The sequence below is a fragment of the Sylvia atricapilla genome, chromosome 2, assembly GCF_009819655.1.
Source record: "Sylvia atricapilla isolate bSylAtr1 chromosome 2, bSylAtr1.pri, whole genome shotgun sequence".
Classification (NCBI taxonomy): domain Eukaryota; kingdom Metazoa; phylum Chordata; class Aves; order Passeriformes; family Sylviidae; genus Sylvia; species Sylvia atricapilla.
Window position 1 is genome coordinate 102,330,486 of NC_089141.1, and position 25,900 is coordinate 102,356,385.

The 25,900-nt window shown below is 40.3% G+C and overlaps 1 protein-coding gene across 1 annotated transcript in view; it reads left to right on the forward strand.

Annotated features, from left to right (window-relative positions):
• PDK3 (pyruvate dehydrogenase kinase 3) overlaps positions 1-20,925 on the forward strand; it is a 54,601-nt gene extending 33,676 nt beyond the window's left edge. The window contains exons 5-11 of the mRNA XM_066314001.1: positions 1,911-2,000; positions 5,289-5,366; positions 7,480-7,556; positions 8,755-8,856; positions 9,454-9,564; positions 14,570-14,683; positions 15,708-20,925. Of these exons, the coding sequence (XP_066170098.1) occupies positions 1,911-2,000; positions 5,289-5,366; positions 7,480-7,556; positions 8,755-8,856; positions 9,454-9,564; positions 14,570-14,683; positions 15,708-15,851 (716 nt within the window). The 3' untranslated portion in view covers positions 15,852-20,925. The remainder of the gene's footprint in view (positions 1-1,910; positions 2,001-5,288; positions 5,367-7,479; positions 7,557-8,754; positions 8,857-9,453; positions 9,565-14,569; positions 14,684-15,707) is intronic.
• The last annotated feature ends 4,975 nt before the right edge of the window (positions 20,926-25,900 follow it).

Sequence of the window (25,900 nt, forward strand, 5' to 3'; positions counted from 1 at the left end):
AATCCAAAACATGAGTGTTTTTTCTTTTAGAATTGTCAGTCTTTGTTAGTGTGGCTGTTGCTTTTTAGTCTTGTTGGCTGAGATGGCTTCTGAAGTGATACATGAAGTGTTTTTATGTAGTAGTAGAGTAGCTGTATCTTCCTGCTCACAATGCTTTCAACATAGTTTGTTGAGCTCATATTTATTTACCATAATGAAATGCAAAGATGCTGTAAATTTTGAATAGGTTAGGTACTACACATACTGTTTTTTCCAGCAAGTTATCTAGACTTTCTTGCCTTCTAAAGCAGTTGAGTGTTTCTAACTGAAATTTTAAATTATATCTCATCTTTCCTTACTTCCTATTTATGGATAAATGCTGGAATTAGTCATCCTTTGTCATTAGGTTCTGTTTCATTTGTCGTTACTAATAATTTAACTTTTTTATATTCGTATTACAGAGTGAAGGGAGTTACTTGCACATTACCCAGTATGTGCAACCATGCAGAAAGTGATCTGAGTAAAGTTAAGGACAGTCTTCTGACCTGTTTTAGTGTGTCTCATGCCTTTTAGCTCTAGAGCTTCATTCTCTGCTCAGCATTCTTCTTTTCTGAGCTCTTAGAAATTGTTGTACGCTACAGATAATGCGAATACTGGAGTTTTACTACAAGTTGTGTGTCTTTCAGTAACCTGCCATGTGACTAACAAATGCCTTGCTGTGTGTGTACAGATAACTTGAATGTGGCAAAGCATACAAAGTGAGATAAATGTACAGCTTTTTCTTCACTTGCACCTGGGCAGAACCTAAACGTAACACCAAATTAAAAGGCTTTCTTAGCCATAGAAGAGTTCTGGCAATAGAGTACAAACATTGTCCTAATAGAATTCTTGGGCTGAGTCTTGGGCTAGCATAATTTGCACTAATTCTAAAATACTAAACTTGATTCATTGAACTGAACTAGCTTTTCCTATGGCTCCTCCTCTTTTACTGTTTGGAGCTTAACACTGCTTGTAGATGCCTTAAGTTCAGTTAACCTTGTGTAATGTCTGTGTGTTAGCAGTGTTAGTGGTCTGTCTGTGATGGCAAATATTAATCTTGAAGCACTGAAGAAAAAGACAATTGGGAAGCAGAATGCAAACTCAAGTTTTTACGTATTTTGAATTTCTGTTCCTGCATTCCTGGTGGGCTGTTTCCTGCTGCACTGTTCTGCAGGACACGGTGCCCAGTGTGGGAGCTTGCTGTGCCCAGGGGAGAAAAAGCTTTCAGATCTAGACTTCTGCTTACCTCATGCTGCACCTGCTTCATGTCAGAGCTCACTAACTTGCTAAAATGGCAGAAAGTCACTCCTGAAATTAAGTACAAAACCTTTCTACTTCTCTGAGAGTCTTCTTTAAACTCTTGATGAAGGGTCTGATGAGTAAGAGACCATTGTACAAAGAGGGAGTGGGAATCACACTGCTGAGATCCAGGGAGAAAGTTGAGTGAGTGAGTGAGACCTCAGTAAAATTGCAGCGCAGGTGAGTGTAAAAGGCTTTTAACGATGCCCTACAGTTCCACAGTCCTTTTTACTGTAATGTTTTCATTCTTGTGAGTGCTTCTGTTCTGGCGTAAAAGTATGAATGAAATGTTCTACATTTTAATTTTATCTAATTCTTGATAATCTGCTTTGAAATGCAGGTTTTCTCCTTAACCCTCCCACGTCACAAATTCTGGCTAGTCTTAACTGTAAAAACGGAAAATAAAAAAAAAAGGGAGGGGAGATGAGCAGTTAGACAAATAGTTTTCTTAAATGAGGATTCTGGCAATTTGCTGGAGTACCTTTTTATAAAATGATGCCATATCCAGTAAATCTCAGATACCATCAGGTTCAAACTTTGTGGCCCGCCTCAAGGGTAATAAATAATTTACCACCATTTCTTTTTTATTTTAGCACTCCTGTTTGGTGGAGATATTAATCCTGCTCATCCCAAACATATTGGAAGTATTGATCCTAATTGTGATGTGGCAGAGGTGGTTAAAGGTAAGATGAAGTTAATATTTTTGTTACTGAAATCCCCCAATTAAAATATTCAGAAATATTTTATTGAGATAGAAGAAACTGAAGGTGATTTAAATCAATTTATTTTTTCTTATTTTGTTAAATGAAAGTTCTCACAATGAAGTCCTGGGCTTATTGGGACTTTCTAATGTCTTCATTATTGAGAAGAGAGAAATCTTTGGTCTGTTAGCAGAACTAAGAAAACAATTTGATTTTTAATAGCCTTAATCTGTACTTTTAAATATCAGATAAAGGGTCTAAATGTTTTGTTAAACTTTAGATGTTTTCTTCCTGAAAAACTTAGAAGCAGGCTCTCATGTACTGCTTTTGTATCACATGCTGGTATTACAGAAAACAGAGAGTAAGTGAAATTTCCATTTTTGTTTAATTTTGTTTAGCTAGGCCTTTCAGTAAAATGTTCTCAGGTGTACAGATGTGCCAGTGAAACTCCACTTTCCTCTGTCATCTGATCATACCAAAGCTTGTCCTGCAGAAACATGGAAATGATGGTTGTACCTGACTGACCTGGCACAGTCACACTGGAAGTCCTGTTTGCTCTGTGTTGTTAATGTTTACATGCTTTCAGAATGTTAGCAAGGAGGCATGGGGCAATGCTGGCTGCTTCAAGAACTTCTCCATGGAAGGTTCACACTCTGGGTGTATCTATTTGCAAATGCAGGTCTTGCTGTAGGAGACAATTCCAGGCTCTGTCCTTTGCTGCTGTTTGTGCAGCTGCAGTGGGAGGAAGAATGTCCCTTTCATTTTCTCTCAGCCTTTGGTGAAGTGAGAGGGAAGCCTTTCTTATCTCAAAGTCTGACCTGGATGATAACTCACTTTGTAATGCTTTTTACAGCTTTCTTAGCTTTCTTACAGCTTTTTTTCCAGCTCTTCTTGGCTCACTTTGTAATGCTTTTTACAGCTTTCTTACAGCTTTTTTTTCCAGCTCTTCTTGGCTCCTAGAGTGGCCTTTTTCAGCAGCTTTTTTTTCTTTTGATTGACCTTACTCCACTTCGGCCTCAGTATTTTATATGTTACAACCATGTTGTTTATTTAGTTTTGCCTTTCAATAACAATTTTGATCATCAGATTCACAGTTGCTGCCTTGGTCAGGGGAGTGCACAGTGTCAAAAGGTGCTAAGTCCAGTTTTCAAGCAAGTAGCTAAAATAGATCATACACAACACTGACCAAACAAGGGCGTAGCAAACAGTGTCCGGAGTTGCTTTTCAAAAAATGAAATGTCCTTGAAGACATGGGCTGCACAGTCCTGTCAGGGAGTCAAGGTGATTGAGGCCTTTTACTTGTAGAATTGGTAGAGGAGTTAATTTATGTTCTGTATGCTGTGCTAGCTCCCAAATGTTCTGTTCACAGGCAGCATTCTGAGCAGTTTATCAGTTAAAATGTTGATTTTGGTACTGTATGTGGCAGGTATAAGCCCTGTATGCTATTCAGACAATGAAGAAGTGATTTAAACAGCCACTTCTTTCTTGCTTCAAGCAGCTACACCAAGTGTTGTGTCTGTGCTGCCTGAGGTAGCTGTCTCTGTCTCACTGACTGTCCTGCAATAAGACTTTTGAGCTGACCGTGAGTTCAGGTTTTTTCCTGGAGCCAGGATTTTAGATTTACCAATAGATTCCTCGCTGTTACTGGTACTTAACCTCAATCCATACCATGAAGCACGCTTTGAACTCCACAGTCTCTTCCAGAGTCTTAGTGCCAAAGAGTTGGCTTTTAGAGGAAGATGAAATGTTAGACTGTTTGAGCCAGATTTGCTAAGAAACCAGTAAGAAATCTTTCAAGTACAGAATTACAGAATGGGTCAGGTTGGAAGGGAGCACAAGAAGTCATCTGGTCCAGCCTCCCTCCCTGCTCAAGCAGGGTCATCCCAGAGCACATGGCACAGGATTCTGCCCGGGTGTTTTTGAACATCTTCAGTGAAGGAGATTCTACAACCTCTCTGGGCAATCTGTGCCAGTGCTCATTCACTAACAGGGAAGAAATTCTTCCTCATGTTCAGCTGGAACTTCTTGTGCATCAGTTTCTGCCTCTGGTCCTATTGCTCAGCATCACAGAAAAGAGTCTGCAAAAGGCTCCATCCTTTTGGCACCTCCTCCTCAGATATTCTTAGGTGTTGATGAGGTACCCTTCCAATTTTCTCTTTTAAGGGCTGAACAGGCTCAACTCCCTCAATCTCTCTTTGTAAGAGAGATGCTCCAGTCCCTTAATCATATTTGTTGTGCTCCACTGGACTCACTCCAGGATCTCCATGTCTCTCTTGTCCTGAGGCAAGGCACAGCACTCCAGACCCACCTCCCTGGGCTGAGTGGAGGGGCAGATCACCTCCCTGACCTGCTGGCCATGCTCTCCCTGCTGCACCCCGGGATCCCATTGCCCTGTTGGCCCCCAGGGCACTGCTGGCTCAGGGACAGCTCATTGTCCACCAGCAGCCCCAGCCCTTCTCTGCAGAGCTGCTCCAGCCTGTGCTGGTGCCTGGGGCTGTCCCTGCCCAGTGCAGGACCCTGCATTTGCCTTTGCTGAATTTCAGACCATTCCTGTGCCCATCTCTGCAGCCTGGCAAGGCCCTTCTGAAGGGCTGCACAGCTCTGGGGGTGTCAGCCACTCCTGCCAGCTCTGTGCCATCAGTGAACTCCCTGAGGGGGCCTCTGCCCCTTCCTCCAAATCACTGATGAATCAGGTAAATAATACTGGGACCAGTATTGAACCTTGGGGGGCACCTCTAATGACAAAGTTACCCTTTGTTTCAACAATACACAAAGCCTGATTTGGGCTATGGGGGGATATTTTCAGGGGGAGTCATTTTTATCCAGCTTTTCCCCCAAAAGACCTTGAAAATTAAGTATTGTAAACGCTATTGTGTTTGGAAAACCTGAATTTATGGCTGCAATGTCATCCTTTTTTATTTGAGATGGAAAGAACAAGTATTCAATTGTGATCAGGAAATAAAAAGTAAGTAGATTTTATGGTCAGCCTAAGATTATATCCTTTTGGTTTTTGGGCCCCAAACAAAGAAGAAAAATAGCTTTTCTCCAGTAATCTGCTTTTCTTTGTAGAGCTTTAGACAGAGTTTTACCTTTCCTGACAACTAGTCTGAGTGTACAGAGAAAAAGGGATTAGATTGGATACCAGCTTCAAGTTTGTAAACTAGAGCTCAAAGTGAGTGTTCAGTTTGTAGTCTTTCACCGGGAGGATGAACACTGCTGGTCATCACTAGGAGATTTTGATAAATCAGTATTTCTTCTATTGTTTTGTAGATGCTTATGAAACAGCTAAGATGTTATGTGAACAGTACTATACAGTGGCACCTGATCTGGAAGTTGAAGAATTCAATGGTAATTATGAAATTATTTAACTGATGTATGTAAGAAAATGCATTTCTGGTATCTGTGATTTCTAGTTTTGTTAATTAATTTTAAGTTATAATTTGAACTATGCAGTTACTTTTGTTCTAACGTGTCTACATGGGCACCTGAATTACAGTTTATCACGATGTGTACTTATGTGAATGCAGAGTTCTGTCTGCTAAATTCACTGTCACTTTAAAGATGTGATAAACCTAGACTCCTCATAACTGAGAAGGAAACCTTTTGCCTGCCTTTTGATCTTCTAACAGAACTGAAACGTTTTTCATTCCAAAGTATGCTTATAAACCCGTGAATTCCACTGGCACTCTCAACACAGTGGTGAGCCCTTCTGTGTAAGATGGCAAAACTGGAATTTTTATTACGTGGTCTATGCTTTAAATCCTATCATAAACTTCTCACATGAAAATCTGTTTCAAGTTGATTGCAGAGATGAAAATTGGATGACAAAACTGATGAGACAGGCCTTGTTAGCTTATTGACTGCTTTTTGTTGATTATTTTATTGACAAAAGAGAGCTTATTTTTTTAGTTTTTTTTTAAAAAAAATCCTGAGTACTCATTTCCCAGACTTTGGACAGCAGCCAAACATAAGACTGAGATGGTTCCAAACTTCAGCAGAAGAATTGCAAGTCTCAGAAATAGGTAACACTCAATGGGAGAGTGTGATACATGGAATAAGTATTGCTCAAGGTACTATTGAGTGGTGTAGATATATTTCTCTATACAAGGTGATACTGTCAGCAGTGATGCATTGCCACCCATCTCTTCCAAAACCAAAGGTCCTGACCTTCCCCTTTTAAACCGCGTGATTCTAGAGATAAAAGTACTGAGTGTTGCAGCAGAGGACTCAATCAATGCAAAATTCATCTGAAGGCATAAGTGAAAAGATCTAGCAGTAGAGAAACCAAGTTGCTGGACCTAAAAAAAAAAAAAGTGAAAGAGAATTACATGTTTCCTTTAAATCAGCTTATTATCAGTATGAGGAAAGCAACTTTGCAAATTACCTTGCAAAAGCAACAATCATTCATTTTCTGTCTCTGTGCCTCAAACAAGTGTGAGTCAGTTTGCCTTGGTTTCGGTGAAGCATAAAGGAATGGGAGTATGGAGTGACAAAATGAACAGAATAAAATATCAATCTGCCTTGCAGAGCCTTGTTTTGGTCTTCTCATTTTCTCAGGAGTTTTCACTACCATGTCACTTTAAATAATGACTGCGATTATTACCAGACCTCAGTGCCAAAAGGAATGAAGTTGACTCCAGTCATGTTCTTTGTGCATATTTATATCTTCCTGGAATTTATGAAGCAGAGACAGTTTGAGACTACCCTTCAGTCTGAACTGCTGCTCAGTCTGACTTTGTGACTGCATAATTTAATGCCAGTAGATATTTGAAAGTTCAGGGATGACTTCATCTTCAGTCCCAAAACTGACCTGGAATGGATTAAACGCAGCTATATTATTTCCTGCCCAATCAATCAATGAGCACTCGGGCATTCAGAGCTGTGCCAAGCCCTCTGCTGAAACACTAACAGTGGGACAGCAGTGGACCATCAATTCAGTGATAGTTTGGAATATGGAAGCTGTGATATTGTTTGAAGTATATTTGAAAATTTTTATGAATACTTACATTTTGTGTGTTTTAATGAAGAGAAAATATGTAGTTGTTTTTAGAATATTTAAACAGTGGGGTTTTCTTAAGTTTCAGAATCTTTTTGTGCAGCAGATATTGTGCTTAAATAGTATGTGAGCATGTGAAAGTTTCCCACTTAAGTAGGAAAGTTTTCTTGGTTAACATGTGCTGTTGTATGAAACCAAACACTGTTTAGTGAAGTTTCATATCTAAACAAAGTCTGCTGGCTGGATGGATTTGAAGATCATAATTACAATGTGTTCTTTCAAGTGATAGCAGTGACTAAAATTTATGTTTTTACTTCATGGAACTAATTTTGCTCTGGGAAAATAAGAACATGCTTACATACTTGTCTGTGCCTACATGATTCATGTTATTTTGGTAAAGGGCAATGCTACAAAATACTGTTTTGAAGAAAAATTATTTGACATTTTTATTTCTCTTTTTTTTAGCTAAAGCTCCAAACAAGCCTATTCAAGTAGTCTATGTACCTTCTCATTTGTTTCATATGTTATTTGAATTATTCAAGGTAGGTTGCACTTGTTAAATATTTGTGAGGGTTTTATGACCCTACTACTCTTGAAGCTGAGATTCCTTTCAGTTACAGTTCTTAAATGTTACTTCACTTTTCCTTTCTTAAGTTTGAGAGTTTTGCTTGTTTAAAAGCCAGACTTAAACTTCTGCCTTATGACCTTGTGTACATAAAACCTGCCTGGTTTTCCACTTCTCCTGTTTTGCTTTCGTAGCTTTTTTGGTTAACTTAGAACACTGACAACAGTCTGGTTTTGCAGTGATGGAATATTCATAACCTTGCAGTTTTTATGAGCTTACTTCTTTATTGCGTATTTGAGGACTGGTTAGGATCAATGTCTTTGTTGTGAAAGCAGGCCCTGTATCTTTGAATAGTGTAGCTGACATGCTTTGTTTTGGTTTTGTGTTTTCTGAATAACTGGAACAAGAGTGAAAATGGAACATGTGAGAGCTGTTTTATGGCTTGAAGGAACAGAGTAGCTCTCTAAGGTGGTGCAGCTGAACACCAGAAATTAAGGGGAAAACTTGTATTTGGCCAGAGAGAAACTTTTTCGAAGTACTGGATTTTGGGGTTTGATTTCTGATATTTGTCAGCTGTGTTCATTAATGTCTTCTCCCATTTTTGGCACTTGTGTGTAACATTAATTTGGGGGCAGAACAGGTGAGAATTTGTACAGTACATGTGAGTATCTTGGTACAAGTCATGAAACAGGCTGAAGCCAGTAAGTTGTAGCTGTAAAGAACTGCGAGGGACTGGCAGTGGAAACACTGTTAACATGAAATCAGATTGGCAGATGGTAACTTCAACATTATGTGACCCAGACTTAGAAAATCAAAATTAGCTTTCTGTGGTGAACATCACTGTTGGTGTGGTGCAGGATGGAGGTGAAGGATGTTCTCATCCCATGGATATATTTACTTGATTTCACACAGGAAGAAAAAGCCTTGCTTTCTTTTCTCTGACTATATCAAATAGATAAGAGTTATGTATAACAAGCTGTAATGTAAAAATTTAACTGGGCAATTCATTGACTAGATGGCACTTGAATTATTTGTGTTAAAGACAGCCTTTTCTGTCTTGTACACAACTCTAGGACAGAGTAGATGTTGCAAAATAAATTCAAGTTCTAACTTGCCACAAAAAGCTTATATGTTAAAGTTAGAATCAAAGAGACTCTATTTTCTTTTATCTCCAGAATTCAATGAGAGCTACAGTGGAATTGCATGAAGGTAAGAAAGAAGCCTATCCATCGATCAAAACCTTAGTCACTTTGGGGAAAGAAGATCTATCTATTAAGGTAAATGCCTAAAAAATAATGCACAGCTTGCCAACCCACTAGGTTTAGAGAAGTATGACTTTTAATTTGAAAAAGCAAATTAATTATTGCATCACCTGCTTCCTATTCATTAGAACAGAATATTTTCATTTGGGAAGGAACTACCAGGAACATCTTGTCCAACTGCCTGACCACTTCAGGGCAGAGCAGTAGTCAAAGCAAAGTTTGTTGGAGCAGTGTCCAAATGCACCTTGGTCACTGACAGACTTGGGCCATTGACCATCTCTCCAGGAAACCTGTTCTGCTCTTTCACTGCCCTTCCCATACAGAAATGCTTCCTGATGTCCACTCTAAACCTCCCCTGATGTTGCAGCTTTGAACTGTTCCCACATGTCCCATCATGGGATTCAGGGAGATGAGATTAGCACCTCCCTCCCTAGTTCCCCTGCTCAGGAAGCTGTCGACCATGGCAAGGTCACTCTCAGCCTTCTTTGCACCAAACCAGACAGCCCCAAAGTCCCTAACTGCTCCTTCAGTATTTCTAAAGTAATTTAGATAATGCTTCTTAATGTTTTGTCTGAACCTCATGTTTAAAACTCTTCAATTTTCATTCCTTAGATAAGTGACCAAGGTGGAGGTGTACCTCTAAGAAAAATAGACAGATTGTTTAACTACATGTACTCAACAGCACCCAGGCCCAGTCTGGAGCCCTCGAGGGCTGTGCCTTTGGTAAGCAATTGCAATATGTATTTAAATGTCCCTTTACACCACTATGATTTTACATTTCCCTTCACTGCAATCTGTTGGATCGGGTTTTCCATTGAGGAAATGGCTTATCATTAGCAAGTCTATCCAGGTGGAACAGGAGAAAATGAATTCTTAGTCATCATTTAATCTATGGAATAGAAAATTACTTTGGTTTGTCTTGATAGTACACTTGGAAACAAGCATAAAAAAGCTGCATAAGCACAATATTTTCACAGGTTAATGGGCAGGATCTTTACTGCTGTATTACTGAGCAGGTGAATGACCTAATAAGATCCTCTTTGGTGTATAAATTAGTGTCAATCTAAGTTTCTTGTCATAAATGGATTAAAAAGGTGGGCCACACTGCTCACAACACTTGAGAAGCACCTTCTGGCTATGCACAAGCTTTTATGAAGCTTGAAGATCATTTTTCTCTAACTTATGGATTGTAAAAACACATCAAAAACATTCCAGAATCTGCACGTGGTAAGAACATATTTGGTATATTCCTATTTAATTGGAAATATCTTATGTGAGACTCCTTTCTGAAATGCATGAGGGACATATTTCAAATAAAAAAATAATTCCCGATAGTTTCTTTTATTCAGGGAAATTATTTCAGTGTTGAATGTGTGGATTCTTTTAGCAAGCATGCTTTTAGAAAAATATTTTAATATTTTATTTAATAATATTTCAACACTATTTCCAAATTGTTTTACTAAGTTGCATATTGGCTCATTGTGATAAAAATGGTATAGCTACTGTTCCACTTCACTGGTTTTCAGTAAGTGAATTAATGCAGATACTGTATTTTGCCTCTTCGAATCTCTCTTTGCTTCTGATACAATCCTTTATCTCTAAACCTGTTAAGAAATTGATTCTCTAAGAAATTTCCTTTCCCTGCCTAGGAGCATTCTCATCTAGCATGTTCCTAAGTGATAGGGTTTTTTCCTCCCCTTCAAGTGCCTTCAGATGGATAACAGACTGTGGGGCAGAGCATGGACTCACAGGATCATTAAGAATGGAAGTGACTTCCCAAGATGGAGTCCAACCTTTGAAACACCTTGTGAATTAAACCACAGCACTAAGTGCCATGTCCAGTTGTTTCCTGAACGCTTCCAGGGATGGTGACTGACTCCAGTGCTTCCTGGCCAGCCAGTTTCAATTCTTGACAATCCTTTCAGTGAAAAAATTCTTTCTAATGTCCAGCCCGAACCCCCCTGGCACAGCTTGGAGCTGTTCGCTCTTGTCTGTGTGACTATTTTGGATATAAATATTTTAACAGTGAACTGAGGGCAAAATCAGTTCAGAGTGACTCAGAGGTAATAAATTTCCTCTTAGTTTATTAGCAGAAACTTTATGATGCTGCCTCTGTCCACAGCGGGTACCATTGTGGCATGGCAGTGCCCTTTGCACTGTGGGAGGTGTGAAACCCCCAGGCCTGTATCTGCTCTGACTTGGTACTGATCTTTCACAGCTCTTACCTCTACAGCAAGTCTCAGCTTCTGTCTCAAACTTCTGCTTTTTCATAGAAAATCTTCTTCAATGTGGTGAGTGAGAGAACAGGCTGTAATTGAAATACAAGCTTTTTTTCTTTGTCACAAATGGTAGAATCTCTCTTGATGCATAATCTGCCTTTGTTCTGTCTCACTTCTGATCAGCAATTTACTGTATCAGTCTACAAGGATTTCCTGAAACTTGTTCTCATGGTAAACTTATACCTTGATTACTGGTTGTATTCACTATTAAACTGTCTCTTCCTTTGTAGCTCTGATTGTAAAATGTGTTCATCTTAGGACTTGACAGTATTCTTTCTTCTTTCAGTGCATCTTTAGCAATGCATTGCTTTGTTTACTTCCTCATCCTCAAAACTGCTTACTTTGATTCTGTGGCATTTATCCTTGGTGCTCTTCTTCTGTATCCCATTTTTGGGCTTTATTTTCCTTTCCCAGTCTCTGCCACTGTAGTCAAACCCACAAAGGATCCTCCTGTCTTGTGAGTCTGGCAGCTTTTGCCCTGTGAGTCTGACCAATGCCTGCACAAGACTGAATGCTGAGAAAAGCTGTTCAGCTCTGCTATTTACGTGTGTGCAGAAAGAAAAAAGTCACAAACTGTGAGTCTGTGCCATATCTTGCCACTAACAAGAATTAGGACTTAGCAGTGAAGTTTGACAAGTTGTGTTAGGGCCCAGATCCAGTTACAAAAACAATTATGCAATGCTTTCTATGTCAATCTGGAAGTAAAAATCATTCAGCAGAAAAGTTCCAAATAAATCCTTTTTGATGCCCATACAGGAGGAGTTTGTTTATTGTTTAGTGCCAAAGACCAAACCTCTAAAGAATTACAGTGCTGCAGAAGGTTGGTACTGTGTCATCCTTGACTTTAGGTAATATTCTAAGCTAAACTGGGGTGCAGTGTAAATAAACATATTTTTCTGTTCTAACATTCTTCCCCTTGTGATATGATCCCCTGTCTGATTTATGAAACATTCATGGAATTGGGCAGTGGAAGAGAGGTATCCTTCTGTTGATTGGGGAAAATTTTTCCTCCCTGTCATTGCAAATGTTTAAATGCTGCTGAGAAACCTTGTTACCATGGCAGCATTCAGATTCTAGCAGGTCTTGAGTTCATCTGCACTACACATAGAGTACACATTAAAACACATGGTCACGTTTAATGATAGTAGGTTTTCTTAGGGAATTTAATGATTTTCTCTCTAATAGCATTTGTTTATAGCAGGAGAAACATGGCTTAAATTAGTTTTAATTTAAATCTGTTCATGCTAGTAACACAGAAATGTAATAACTTCCTATTTGTTTAATGCATACCATAACATTTAATGATAAGTTTGCCCTAAGGAGCTTTCCTTTCTCAGGGCAGATGTGCTATCATGGACTGTTCTGTCCTCTAGGTCAAGCACTATCAAGATCAGTGTAGTAAACACCTCTTGTTAACTGTCTTTTGCAAAATAGACCCTTGCAAGGCCAGGATTTAACAGGATACTCATCTGGGGTCTCTTGTCTCAGTATTTCTTCTAAGTTATCTGGTTTGGAAAGCACCCTAAGTCAGTGCACACAGAGGCTGACAGGAAATGTTTGAAAGAGGGCTGTATGAAATAGTGATGGGGGCTAGCACAGAGCATAAAGGAACAGGAGACAAACAGAAGTTGGGTTTTAAGGAGGGATAGTTCTGGAGTAAGGAAAGTATAAAGTGTTTTCAGTATTGTTTGATACTGCCCTTTACTTGAGCTGGTCCTTGGGGTATGGACTGTCCACAAGTTGCCTTTTGGTTGCTGTCCTGTATAATTCCTGTAATGTATTTATTGTCCAGTTTCCAGAAAAGGAAGTCAGCTTTTGACTTTTTTAGTTTTTTGTAAGACAGTCAAATCAATTTTTAGAGGTTAAGAAAGAAATTTCTGAAATTTCAAGGCCAGGTGCTTGAAAGTGATGCATATACCTCTAGTGGGAGATGAAATTTCTCTTTGAGAAATTTAAAACATTGGCATTGGGAAAAGTGCAGCTAAGCAACTGTTTTAACTCTGTTAATGGACGCTAATAACTATGACAAACAGAGTGTGAAAAGGGCATATTTGGCATTTGTTTCTCATATTGCTCAGAAGAACTGAGTGAACAACTATCAACCAAATTAATACTAAATTTAGAATTCTGTAAAAACAAGGCAAGATATTATAGTAGATGAGAGCAAGTGAGTTTGTGATGGATACTGTAGTACAAGTTCTTTAATGTTCACTTTTCCCTCAAGGGATTTCCTGTAAAGTGATACCACATATTATCTGTACATAATGCTTGCAAATCCTTCTTCTTAGCATTCTCTTTTTTGTATCCTTTTAGGCCTTGGTTTATAAAATTCGGGGCATGTTTATCACTTTTCTGTCAGGTTGCTTTTGAAGAAATATTGTGGAATGAATTTATTGGTTTTCTGAAATCTTCAAGTGTCTTAATTTTTTCATAGTCCACTGGTACTACCTTGCCTTGTATGTGTTGGAGTTTTTTCCCAAGTGTTTATGTGTTTGGAATAGTTCCATTATTGCACTGGATAGTCCTGAAAAATTCAGGTGGGATCTGGGTGCATGACCAACCACTGTGGTTCTCAGCACATGGCCAGTCATCTGAAAAGAGTCATGTGTTGAGCAAATCTTATTCCCTGCCTCCAGTGAGAGAGACTTGGAAGGTTTTCTTACAACTTCTCTTATAAGAGAGAGTTGGAAGAGGTGCCAAGTGATTGATCTTGTTGCAGGCATGGTTATGAATATTAGTTCTGTCAATTTAAAATCTAAACTTCATACCCCTCAAGTGCCTTATGCTTTGAAAATTGTGTGGACTGTACTGTGTGTCAGTCCTCAGGAGATCATTCAGTGCTGTGGAATCCTGATCTTTTGTTAAACAGAGAGGGTGATTTGCCTTGTATTAGTCTGTGTGTTCCTCTGCAGGGCTCTGCTGATCTCTGTGGCAGTCACTTCATAGTCTGACCCAGGTGAAGTAGACAAGAGCTGTCTCTGGCTTTCTTGTGTAGTCTCCTAAGCGTGAAGACATTTGAGATAATAATCATAGACTTGGGAGAAAAAATAAGTTGTCAAAACTCTGATTTTTACCAAAGGAAGAATGCAATACTCCAGCAGTGGTCATCACAGCGAGGAAGCTGTGTAGAGCATTGGTTTGCTTTGCTGGTTGCAGGCAGCATGGATGGTATGGTGCACCGACCTGCTTCTGAGAAAATGCAAATGGGCAAGGGAGGTCTAGCAAAGGACTCAGCCCTTTTTGTACTAAAAACTTATGCACAGGAAAAAAGGAGTTTGCTCAAAAGGCTGAATATGATTTTACGAGTATAAGCTGAGAAATAAAGGAAAGCTTCAAAAAGAATTTGATACAAACTTAGACATCCTCTGTTTTGTAAACTAATGCAGAGATCTGTTGCATTTTTTTAAACTTTTTATCATGTTTTTCCTTTTGTTCTCTTGTTCTTGCAGGCTGGGTTTGGCTATGGATTGCCAATTTCTCGTCTGTATGCGAGGTACTTTCAAGGTGACCTTAAACTCTACTCCATGGAAGGTGTGGGTTCAGATGCTGTTATTTATTTGAAGGTATAAATTTCACCCTTTTATAAACTAATAATAGTTTATAATAGTGCAGGTTGTTTTTAGCAGGTTCTTTTCACTCTTCAGCTTGTTTTCAAATTTTTTTTTGCTATCTTTTACACTTTTACCTAAATCAGTTACATAAAATCCTAAACCCCAAGATTATATCTAGCAGTAATACTAGTTTGTTTGCATTGATTTATTTTCAGTCCCTGTGTTGGATTGTTGCATTTTGTTAATCTGTCATAAGTGGTGAATCTTGCAAGAACTGTAATGAGAGATAATTTTAGTTAATGCTTTTTGGTTCTAAGATTTGGCTACAATAGACATGAGAAGACTGTTGGCCAGCTCCTGACTAGTAAAAATGTTTTATTCTGTGCAGTTCTTGATGCAGTATTGATGCAGTATTGATCCTGTTGTCATTTTCTGGGAAAGCCCAGGACACTCAGGGGCTAAAGGTGGACACTGCTTGAATTCCATCAGGGAGTTAAAAAAACAGAGTGTATAGCTTGTGGCTTTGCACTGTCACTGTGCCTTGCTGTATGTAGCAAATGAGTTGTGGACTCCTCTGCTTCTGGTGGGTTTGATCCTCTGCATGTGTGTGTGTGGAGGAAAACGGTCTGGCCTTTCTCTGAGGAAAAAGGTGGCCCAGGGCACTGAACTGGGTCAGCCCCACAGGTCAGTGCTGGAAGAGCCCAAGTGCATTGGGGAGGGGAAATGTTGGGAGGAGTTGTCTGCTCTATGTCAGTGACAAGTCTCACTAAAATGTTTCTGATCAAAAACCTTTTTCTTGGTATCTCCCTGGAAAGAAGGCAAATATTTTTCAATGCTATTATTTTCTTTTAACTTCGAATATAACTAGAGCTACTAATCACAGCTCAAGTACTTTCAATGTAGTGCTGTGACCCGTAACTCTGGGATAACTGCGGCACTTTTTGGGCACAGAAAGTGTAACTGTAGAACTCCCCAGAGTATCACCTTGGTCATCTATTTCCAATGATACCTAACCATTGCTTTTGTTTTTCCATAGGCCCTTTCAAGTGAATCATTTGAAAGACTTCCTGTTTTTAATAAGTCAGCATGGCGGCACTACAAGACCACGCCTGAAGCAGATGACTGGAGCAATCCTAGCAGTGAACCAAGGGATGCTTCTAAATATAAAGCTAATCGATAATTTGCCACCTTTTGTCTCTGTTGGAGATGACCTCTGCATTCAGTATAAAGTCTCTGCTTTGTTCCAAAATCCTTCAAACCACAGTAGCTAATTACTTCCAAACAAAGACCTAATCAGGGCATTGAAAAATACTAAGAACAAAGTGATGATTGGGACTTAAAGGAAGGCACTGAGCACGTTTGGTATGTGAATCCTGTGTACTTCACCAGAATATGCTTGGTTGCTTCAGTCATGCATTGACAAAAGGGATCGCACTGCGATTGCGCTTAGGAACACAACAAAGTTGTAACAAAAAGATACTATTTGAAGTGGCCAGTTCTTATTCCAACAGAAGGATTGGTGAGATGTGCAGAATCCCTTAAAGTGGTGAATAGTATCTTTGCACAGCAATATGGTGTAAGAGAAAAATTCTAACGTAGTTAAACGTGTGCTTCGAAAATCCACTGTTTGCAGCATTTTGTATTGCACAGTGTCACCCCTAAGAGAAAACCCCTTTGAGCTCTTCAGATCTTATCTCTAGTGAGTTTATAAATGCCTAGTTCTAAAAAGGGTTGTGCAGCTTTAAACTGATGCTTTCTCCAAATTCCCAAACCCATTTGTCATGTGCATACAAAAGTTGTGTTGTTATAAGACGGTAGGACTTCCACTTCTTGGTATGCACCTTAATGATTTTCTTGGCACAGAAATGCATTTTTGTGCATTTTTCCTTGTTGTGAGGAACGCTCCTAAGCAGTTAGATCATCTCTCCGTACAAGAAATTCTGTTAATACGGGGCAGAAGTAATTCAATTTCCTATTTGCCTGTCATTTTAGGGGGATTGGAGAGGGGAGAGAAATGCTGAGACGCCAGACAGCCAGTCATACAAATGAATTTGCCTTAAGAGTGTTGGTTGCTTGAAACCTGATTAGTTTAAAACCTGTAAATAGTTTGCAAAGTTATTTATACATTCAATGTCTGACTACAGTCTGGTAATCTGAATTTGTAGTGTATATAAAGGTGTTGTACACCAGCTTTTGGAACGTGTTGTTGGTCTAAGTACATGAAACTGGAAATGCAGTAGAAATGGGAGGGACAAAATGTGGCCGGTACCTGGTTTAAGTTAAAAAATATCAAAGACTAAAAAATCCCAAATATTTGCCCCTTAAATTTATCATAAGGGTCATTGCTGACTATTAGAAAACTGTTCTTTACAAAGTCTTTGCCAAATGCTGTTTCTGATACTTTGGCCTTTCAGAAAAACCTGTGAAATTTAGAAGTTCTGGTGATACATTAGTTGTGGCAATAAAGTAGATGAGTTGTAAGCAGCTCTGATGCACCCTCAATTTCTCTTAGGTGTTTTGATATTTTTTGGAAAGATAATAGAGATTTTAGCATGGAAAAATGAAACTTGTTTACTAAAATTGTGGGGGAACTGTCCCTTTTGTCCTCCCCATATTTATTTTTATAAAGAACTGATTTATTAGGGAAATGCTGAGAAGTTCCTAGGTATTTTAAAAAAAGAAAAAGAATCTTAGTTTGACTTACCAATAGTACTTTGCACTTCATAGCACATTTCGTTGAAGGATTATAAAGTGCTTTGAGCAATAAACTCCATAGAGCCCCATTTCTGAGGAGTCGAAGTTCTTGCCTTGCCTGCTGCAGTGAGTTCCTGAACTGGAGTGAGCAGTGGATGAGCTCGCAGGGCTCTGTCCCATGGCTGTTCCCACACACAGGGGCTGGGATCAGGTGGGAGCACCGGGCCCTCGTCTCCATGGGCTGCTGCCCTTCCCTGCGGAGCAGGTGGCAGCGGAGGAGCTGCTGAAGGCTGTCCCCACGGGGCAGCTGGGCAGTGCTGCCCTCAGAGCCCACTCAGAGCCCCCTCTGCCAGCAGGCAGGAGGAGGAGGGGGCTGAGGAGGCCCCCCATTCCCAAACCACACTGGTTCGGCCCTGGCCAGAGGATCTCGGCAGGGCACGGTGACGGGGGGTGTGTGTGGCTCCAGAGCAGCAACTTCCAGCGCTGCAGGCACTGCTGCAAACACAGGTTGTGCTGTTCAAGCAATAAGCTGTGCTGCTGGGGTGAAACCAGGGGAATGATTTGACTGAAACACTGGTTGCAAGTCACATCTACTAAAATTTAGTCATTTATCTTCTGCCCCCACCTGTAACTTACTACTGTTTTTAAAATTATTTCAAGTTGTGAATGTTTTATAGTAATTGCAGAGGAGAGTTTGCTTCAAGACAGAAATTTGTGATCAAATTAGTATTTCCTCAGTTGCATGTGGTCAGTTTTTTATAGAACATTACCCAAAACATTCCAAGGAATAAGGCAGTCTGCATGAGAAACTTGAGTTTCAGCGTTTGTTAGAAATTGTATTTTGAAGTAGTAAATCCTGACCTGCTACTTGTTTTTGGCTGTCTCCTTATACATGACAAGGAGAGCGAGCAGAAGGCAAAAGAAGGATACTGACATATTGGACTTGTTTTTGTGAGGTGAATGTAGGCCACGGGAGCCATGGGATGTGAACCATAGAAACTGTGAACAAAAGCTGAAGATACCATGGAGGACGTTATGGTGTATTAGTGATGTCAGGTTTTGATGCACTAAAACAACTGTCTGACTTTCAGGACTGGAGTGCTCCAGTACTTGAAAGCTGAACTCCCCTGAAATTATACCAAGAGCTCTGAGCTTGTACAAACACCTCAGAGCAGCAGGGTGGAGCAACTTTTCTTCTCTCTAACCTGGTCCAGGTAGCCTGTACTTTAATGGCAATCTCAGATGTGCAATATCAGTTGCTCTCCACTCATTGTCCTTATGCCACGTTTCTACATGGGGTATTAATCTGAAAACTGTTTTAGGAAGCAGCAGCTGCAATTAGGGGAGGGTTTTTCAATGGCTGTGCCTGAAAAATGAGCATGGCAGGGGTTTTAATGTACCTGACTGGTTTAACTACATATACTGATTTTTTCAGTTACTCCTAACTTTGACTGGAATCTCTTACAACTATGTTTTAATATCTTGTGGCTGTTAATTCCAAACTTTATGATGATACAAAAGTATATTTCCTTATTATGAATTTCAGAGCTATGGCCTGCTGATGTCATTGCAACCTGCTTGTCTTGACTTACAGGACACACAAATACTAAAAATGTTTTCAGTGAAAATGTTCCTTACCTGTTGTGTTTAGTGATTAACAAACTGAACAAGAGATGTTTGCTCCTTGATTCTTCCTGAGAATTTACAAACAACTTCTGTACGTTGTAGTGTAACAAATAGTTTGCTTTTTGTCCGTTGTGCATTTTTCTGATGTGTCTTTAATGTAATTATATTAATCCCCTGCCTAGTTTAGTATTAATAGATACAGAAGTCTCTCTAAATCATGTACATATTTGTGCTCCCTGCTTTTCTAGGATTTGTTTCGAGGCAATAAGGGGTCTTTCAGAGTCCGCACTTGATGAGAAATACTCAGAAGATACCAAAATGCTTCTTTTGCAACTCAGGTGCAGTCTTTGCCTGTGTAATTGACTGTGATGACTTAGGAGAGTGCAGAGAAAGTCTTTGTCCTCCTGCAGTCAGTGCTACCTCTTGGGCAGTGTTTAAAGCAGGTCCATTGGCACATGCTTAAAGAATACGGATATTAATTGTAGTGTTCTTGGAAAACTCAGGCAACTTTTTGGCTATGAAAGGCTAAATTTACTGCTGCAACTGGGTAGCATTCTTTTCTTTGTCCTCAGTAGCATTTGCTTTGAAACAGCTGTTCACTTTCTCCAGGAAGTGAGCAAGAGTGATCTTTAATGCAATCTCCTGTTCACTCCACCCAGACATAGTATTTAAGGTGATATCTTGACCTCATTGACATGAAGATGTTTCCTCCCTCCTCACATTATTAATAGGTACCTCTAGATCCATATGTGTGAGGTGCTGCAAAAGTGGTCAAGATTAATGAAAATAGCCTAGATGTTCAGTGTTAGTATTTATCTTGAGGATAACCATGCCCCATTGTACAGTGTTCCCTTTCCTTGCTTGTTTCCAGGTTGCTGTGGGTTTTGGTAGCTCTTCCTTGCTTCTTCCTGGCACACACCTGTCTATGGATGAACATATGTAAACGTGTTTTTGCTGAAGTTAAGAGAATGTGATGGCACATGGCAGAACAACGTGTTACTGACTTCAGAGGTTGAGTTTGTCCACAGATGAGGAACGTAGCTATAAACTGTGTAGTGACTTCAGGACTGAGTTTTGCAAACACTTGCACAAGTAAACAGTGTACGAGAATGCCACTTGAATGAATCTGTTCTCAGGATCAGGACTCAGGCTGTTGATATTAATTTGAAACCATGAAGATTTGTGTAACTGAAGTGGCTTTCTAATTAAAAATAAATAAGAAAATTTCAAGTCCATTTGCTTTAATTGCAGTATTATGTTGGCTTACAAGTCCTCAGAAATCAGCATAGAGAACTTGTTTGCTTCTTAATTCTGGAGGGGTTTTCATGTAGTACTAGAAGGATTGATGAGTGTATGGTAATTCTAACACTATCCTTCTGGTGTTAATTGCTTTACTGATTTTTTTTCCTTTGAATTAACACTGCCAAGTGGGCACAATCCTTTGAAATCCATTCCCTCTGTCGATCCCATCAGGCAGAGGCAGTTTCCAGGCAGTGCCCTCAATGCTCTCAGCACTGTGGCAGGGATTGTCCTCAGGGACCTGCAGGCTGGCTCCCCTCACAGGAAGGTGTGCTGACCCTGCACTGGGGTGTGATGAGTTTGTCATGTGGGTGGAAATGAAGTCCCTTTGTTCCCAAAGTCAGGTACAGGACAGCTCTTCCTGGTGAGCTGCTCTGTGTTGCACTTGGCATCCACGAGGGAATGTGGTCTCGTGGTGCCTTTCCTCTGAGGTGGCATCGACTGAGGCTACTGAACCTGTAATGAGGAGTGAGAAGGTAATTTGTCATGAGATTACTTGGCAATATTTTAAGTCTATTTTAGAATCTTCTGTAACTTGTCTTGTTTCTAGTCCATTGCCTGTGTATTTGACTTGTGTATACTCTTACTTTCCGTTTTTCTTTCTGTGGTTGACAAATAAAGTGACATAAAAACTACATGTTGACATTTTTAAGGGACTAGTTTGGTTTCATCCAATATGGAACTCGGTTTGTGATTTGCAGTCCAAGGTCAATTTTTCAAATGCCCACAGAGGGGCACCTTCAGAGAGCTGCACTTGGGAGCTCAAGAGGAATTTTATGAGCATCTCAAGAGGAAATTTATGAGCAGCTTTTGGGTTTGGTTTTTTCTGCTATATAAACCTCTGAAAAGCTAATTCTCAGATTATTCTTGACAGCCAAAATAGCTGTTAGAAACAGAAACCCAAGGCTTCTACCTTGAAATTTCTTCAGCGTTTCATGAAGTTTTATATGCATTCTTAAGTTATTCAAGAAAATGAAAAACCCAAAGTTTGTTACCAAGCAGTTGCAGAGCAGGAAAATGCCTGGGGACCTGTCTTGTTTGGCTCGTTAGCTTTCTTATTAAGTAATAAATGAGGCTCCAGATGGCCAGAATCTTGCTAGAACTGAGATAATTTTCTTTCAGATGAAGAATTTATTTTAAAACTTCAGCTGAAAAGAAATCTGTGTTGTACTTTCTCACTGCTTACCATTTGCTGTGACGGGGTATTCACAGGAGCTGAGTAGCTAATTAAGTAAGTAGCTCAAAATTGCAAAATGTGTCAGCATGTACCACATATTTGACAGTTGCTGCCTGAAGAAGATAAAGCAAACAGTTGCAGCAGCAGTATAATGAAGATTTATGGCTTTAGGACACAGGCATATGTGGGAGAACAATTTGTAATACGGGATCAGTTTCTTGTTTTACAATTCATGCCTTTTTTAGATGGCTGTAGACTTACTCAGTACTTCAATTTGTTGTTTTTAGTGGAAGGAACTCTTGCAGTAGACAGTTTTTAAATGAAGTGAGACATATAGAACACGTCAGGCATGCTTGATAGGAAAACCTTTTTTTTTAATATGAGATCAGTTTATATCCACGATCTAACTCAGAGGCTGTTTTTACTTACAGCTTTTGTACCATCTTCTCTGGGAGTTACACGGTGTGTAGTAAATAATGCCTGCTGTGTGTTGTCTAAGAGCAGCAGCCATTTAAAAATCATGTCACAGCAGTCCCAAAGTCCTTTTGCATCCTAGTGACTTGCTTAATTTTTGTATTTCTTTGGCCCAAGCTACTCCCCTCATGTGTCTCCTAGTTCAAAGGCAGCAGGCACATCACTGTGCTGCTTCCACTGTGCAGCTGGAGCCAGCATTTGAACATTGTAAAATATTTCCATTTTGATCTGCCACTGTGGATTCTTTTCCTGAAATTAATAAATGTGCCAGTACCTGCAATACACTGATTTAAAAGCTCATTTTCAGAAGAAAGCTTCAGTTCTGCCCGTTTTCTAGGTCACATGTTGACTGTTTTGGTGTTTGGAAGGTTTCAGAGGAGTTTGATTAACGTGGTTGTGGAAGCTGGTAGTCCTGGCAGACTCAAGCCTGTGGGTGTGCAAGGCGGCCCCCGAGCACCTCCCTTGCCTGATCCAGTTGGCTCTTCACCCTTTGGTCAATAAATCTCTTTGTAGATATGGGGAATGGAATCATGGAATGGTTGATATGGGGTCCTTGGGGTGGTGGAAGTCCAACACTCGAGGCATGGCCAGGTTTGCACTGAGGTAAAGGAGCCTGGCTCTGTGTATGCCAGGTGTGAGTCACAGCTGTGTGGTAGTTTCTGTCTGTAGTTGCACTAAAGGTTAAATATTCCCCCCAGGGAAACAATTCTTCCTTCTTGGTTTTCAGATCCAGGTGTCCCTTCAGTGAATGGGTGTGTGTGGTCAGTGTGATGCAGCACACGGAAGCTGCCTGCTAAAACTGCTGGGTCCTGCATGTTATAATGGACAAGGCTGCCACTTACCAACTGTTTCACAAATAGCCATTTGTGATGGGTGAAGAGACTGTAGTTCGGCTCTGTTCTGGTCTTTTGGAATGCATTTTGTCTTGCTGTTAGTGCTTGAATATGTAATTAATCTCAACTTTGGGTTCTTGGTAAACAGTTGGGTAAAACATGCAAGAAGGTATCTTGGGTGCAAGATGTCTCTGTGGATGCAATTTCATTCAGGTTAGAATGGCTGGGAGTCAGTTCTGCTGATGGGATGGTACCACCACCCACCATCGCATAATGGCTGGGTTTTAATTAGCTCCTGTGTGGTTTAGCTCTACATTCTTAATGACAAACTGATTTGACTTTCCAAAGGGGAAATTTAAAGGTGTCAGAATAGAGGTGTTTTACCTCACAGCATTATTTTTTCTTCTATTTCTTTAAAGGATACAGACTGTGAGCTTGTGTGTTTTCTGACAGTTCTTCATGTTCTCGTTGTGGCGGCGATACAGGTTTGTGCTGTGGGGTCATTTGAAGAAAAGGTTCTCTTGAGGAGGAAAAAGGAGATTAAAACAAACCACCCGAGATCTGTGATGCTGTTTGAATTCTATTTGATTTGGAACCCGTTATGTTGGGGGCAATTTTGTTAGTTCTTACACAGGATATGGCAGTTTTGTTTGCATGTGAACCATATGAATATTTAAAATGTTGGGTTGGTTTTTTTCTGGAATAAATGCACTCATTTGTGAGAGGCCTTTTAGATAACCAAGGGGAGATGAGTGGAACAAATGAAAATTTCCCCTAAGGGATAGTTTCCCATTTTGTTTTGGCATTTAATGACATACTGTAGAAGTGCAAGCTCAAGACACTGGTAAAAATGAAGCTCATTAACTTCTAAAGTGATGATATAAACTATCTTAAGTATGGCCAAGTAGCAAAGTAACTGGATCCCTACTGGTTAATGTGTTAGTATTGAAATGAAAGAGCAGGAGCCCAGTATGGTGTGTAGAACATTAAAATAACGTCCCCCGTTGGTAATCAGAGCTGGTGACTTGTAAAGAGCAGGTTATAATTAATCTGCTCTTACTGAGCAGATGATGCCTTTGCAGTTCACAGTCACTTTATTTTATGGAAAACCAGTGTTTGGAGAGAAATATGATTAGAGAGTCACAGGAATACAGTAAAAAAATACCACAAAATGTGCTGAAGAGGACATAATTTATTCTATCAAAGCTGTTTCTAGAATTTGAAATATGTGTGAGACTTGATGTGCACATGCAGCCTGGTTGGTGCCACCAAGGAGGATTTTCCCTTTGAGTGTTCCTGCTGTCATGTGCTTAGGCACAGGAATAATTGTTTTGAGATAATGGAACATTTTTGTCTTGATTAATCCTATTAAACATTTAAAAAAAATAAATTGTGTTTGTGTGAAAGGCAGAACTGCCTCACCTGGCTGGGAACTTGCAGTTCCCTGTTCCTTGTTGAAGCAGGGATTGATGCTGATGGAGAGAGTATCTAAAAGGGGATGGGGAAGAACTGTTTGAACTGGCCATGAATAACTGCTGGGGCAGGGGAGTTCAGGTCTCCTCTCTGAGGAACTGGTTGTAACCTGGGAGCCTGCTGCATTCCACAGGGAGATCTGGCAAACACCTGTCCTGGGAAGAACCTCAGATTTTGCTGGAGTCTCAGTCCCACATTTCCCAATTAGCACAGTGAAAGTGCATGTCCAAGGCTTTCAGTTATTTTTATTTCAGTCTATATCTGTCTCCTCTTCCCTCAGGCAGAGCTATGAAGCAGCGGCCATGATTTCCATTTGAATTAGAAATGTTAATGCTGCCCTTCCTTACACCAGGAAAGGGCCTTCCCTTTGCAAAGAAAAGGGCAGAAAATACCAGTGTGCATGTGCTTGTGGGACACATTTTGAGACGAAAGCAATCTCTTGATAAAATCCAATCAGAAGAGGAGTTCTTAAGATGGTTTGGTACTTGAAAGGATCTCCATGCAAGAGGCAAAGCCCTGGCTCCATTTTCTGCCTCATTTTCAGCTGTTTCGTGAGAAGGTGGGGGAGTTATGTGCTATGACACAGGAGACTTTCCATGGTGGTTTGGTACCCTTTACAAGCAAATTTACTGTGGCATCAAACCCTTCCTTCCTGCTGAGCTGACAGGCCCAGTGTTGGTTCAGGGGCTGCCTTGTTCCTGAGGGGTTTGCCATGAACCAAAATAAGGGTCCCCTCTGGGCTGGTCTGCACACTGTGAGCTCACTCCCAGGGATGTCCCTTATCGATCTCCCAAGTGGTACCAAGGCACTGCTGAAAACAGACCCAAATCCATCTCAGGTGATACAGGTAACCTTGTATTATCTGGGAGAGTTTTGATGTGGACTCTGTGCCATTAGTTTCTCTCCTGTGCTCAATGACTTTGAAATTTGCTTATTCTGTAATTAAAAATACCTTGGCTAGGAAGTCCTGAGCCTCCATTCACTGTTTCAGCTTCTCCCTGCCTGAGGCAGGACTGTTGAATAAACAATCTTTAGAGCTGCTGCAACTACTGACTCCTAACAGAAAGGACAAGTGGGAAAGAGCAAAGCAGCAATATTCGTACACCAGACTGACTTGGTTCAAGGAAGAGTCAAGTCCAAAAGCCAGTGTCCGGATTTGTCTCTGTGGCTCATGTGTGCTGCTGCAATTTTCCATGTGGCACAGCCATACATCATCTTGGCACCCACAAAAGCAACTCGGTTGCTGCTGGGGATGGTTTTCAGCAGTGGAATCAGAATGGCTGCAAAGGCACTGTTTCTTTCTTCCACTTTGAAGAAAGAATTAAAATAGTGGGTCCTGATCCCACTGTGCTGGGGACAGCATAAAGAAGCTATCAGACTTACTGATGTCTAATGCTGCACCTTTCCAGCTGGGACAACACTTCCCCACCTTCACCCATTTTTCTGGCTACAAGGTAAAAGCAAGGAGAGGTGATTCTGTTTGTGCAGAGAGCAGCAGAACTCAAGCAGCAGCATTTTGGGCATATTGGCAGAGCTGCTCTTGTGGCTTTGTAGGGGCATCAAGCTCCCAAGAATGGGGATGACAGGCACTGTGCCATCAGTGGGGTTTTCTCTGCAGGTTGTGTTCATGTGTCCAAAGATGCTGTAAAATGA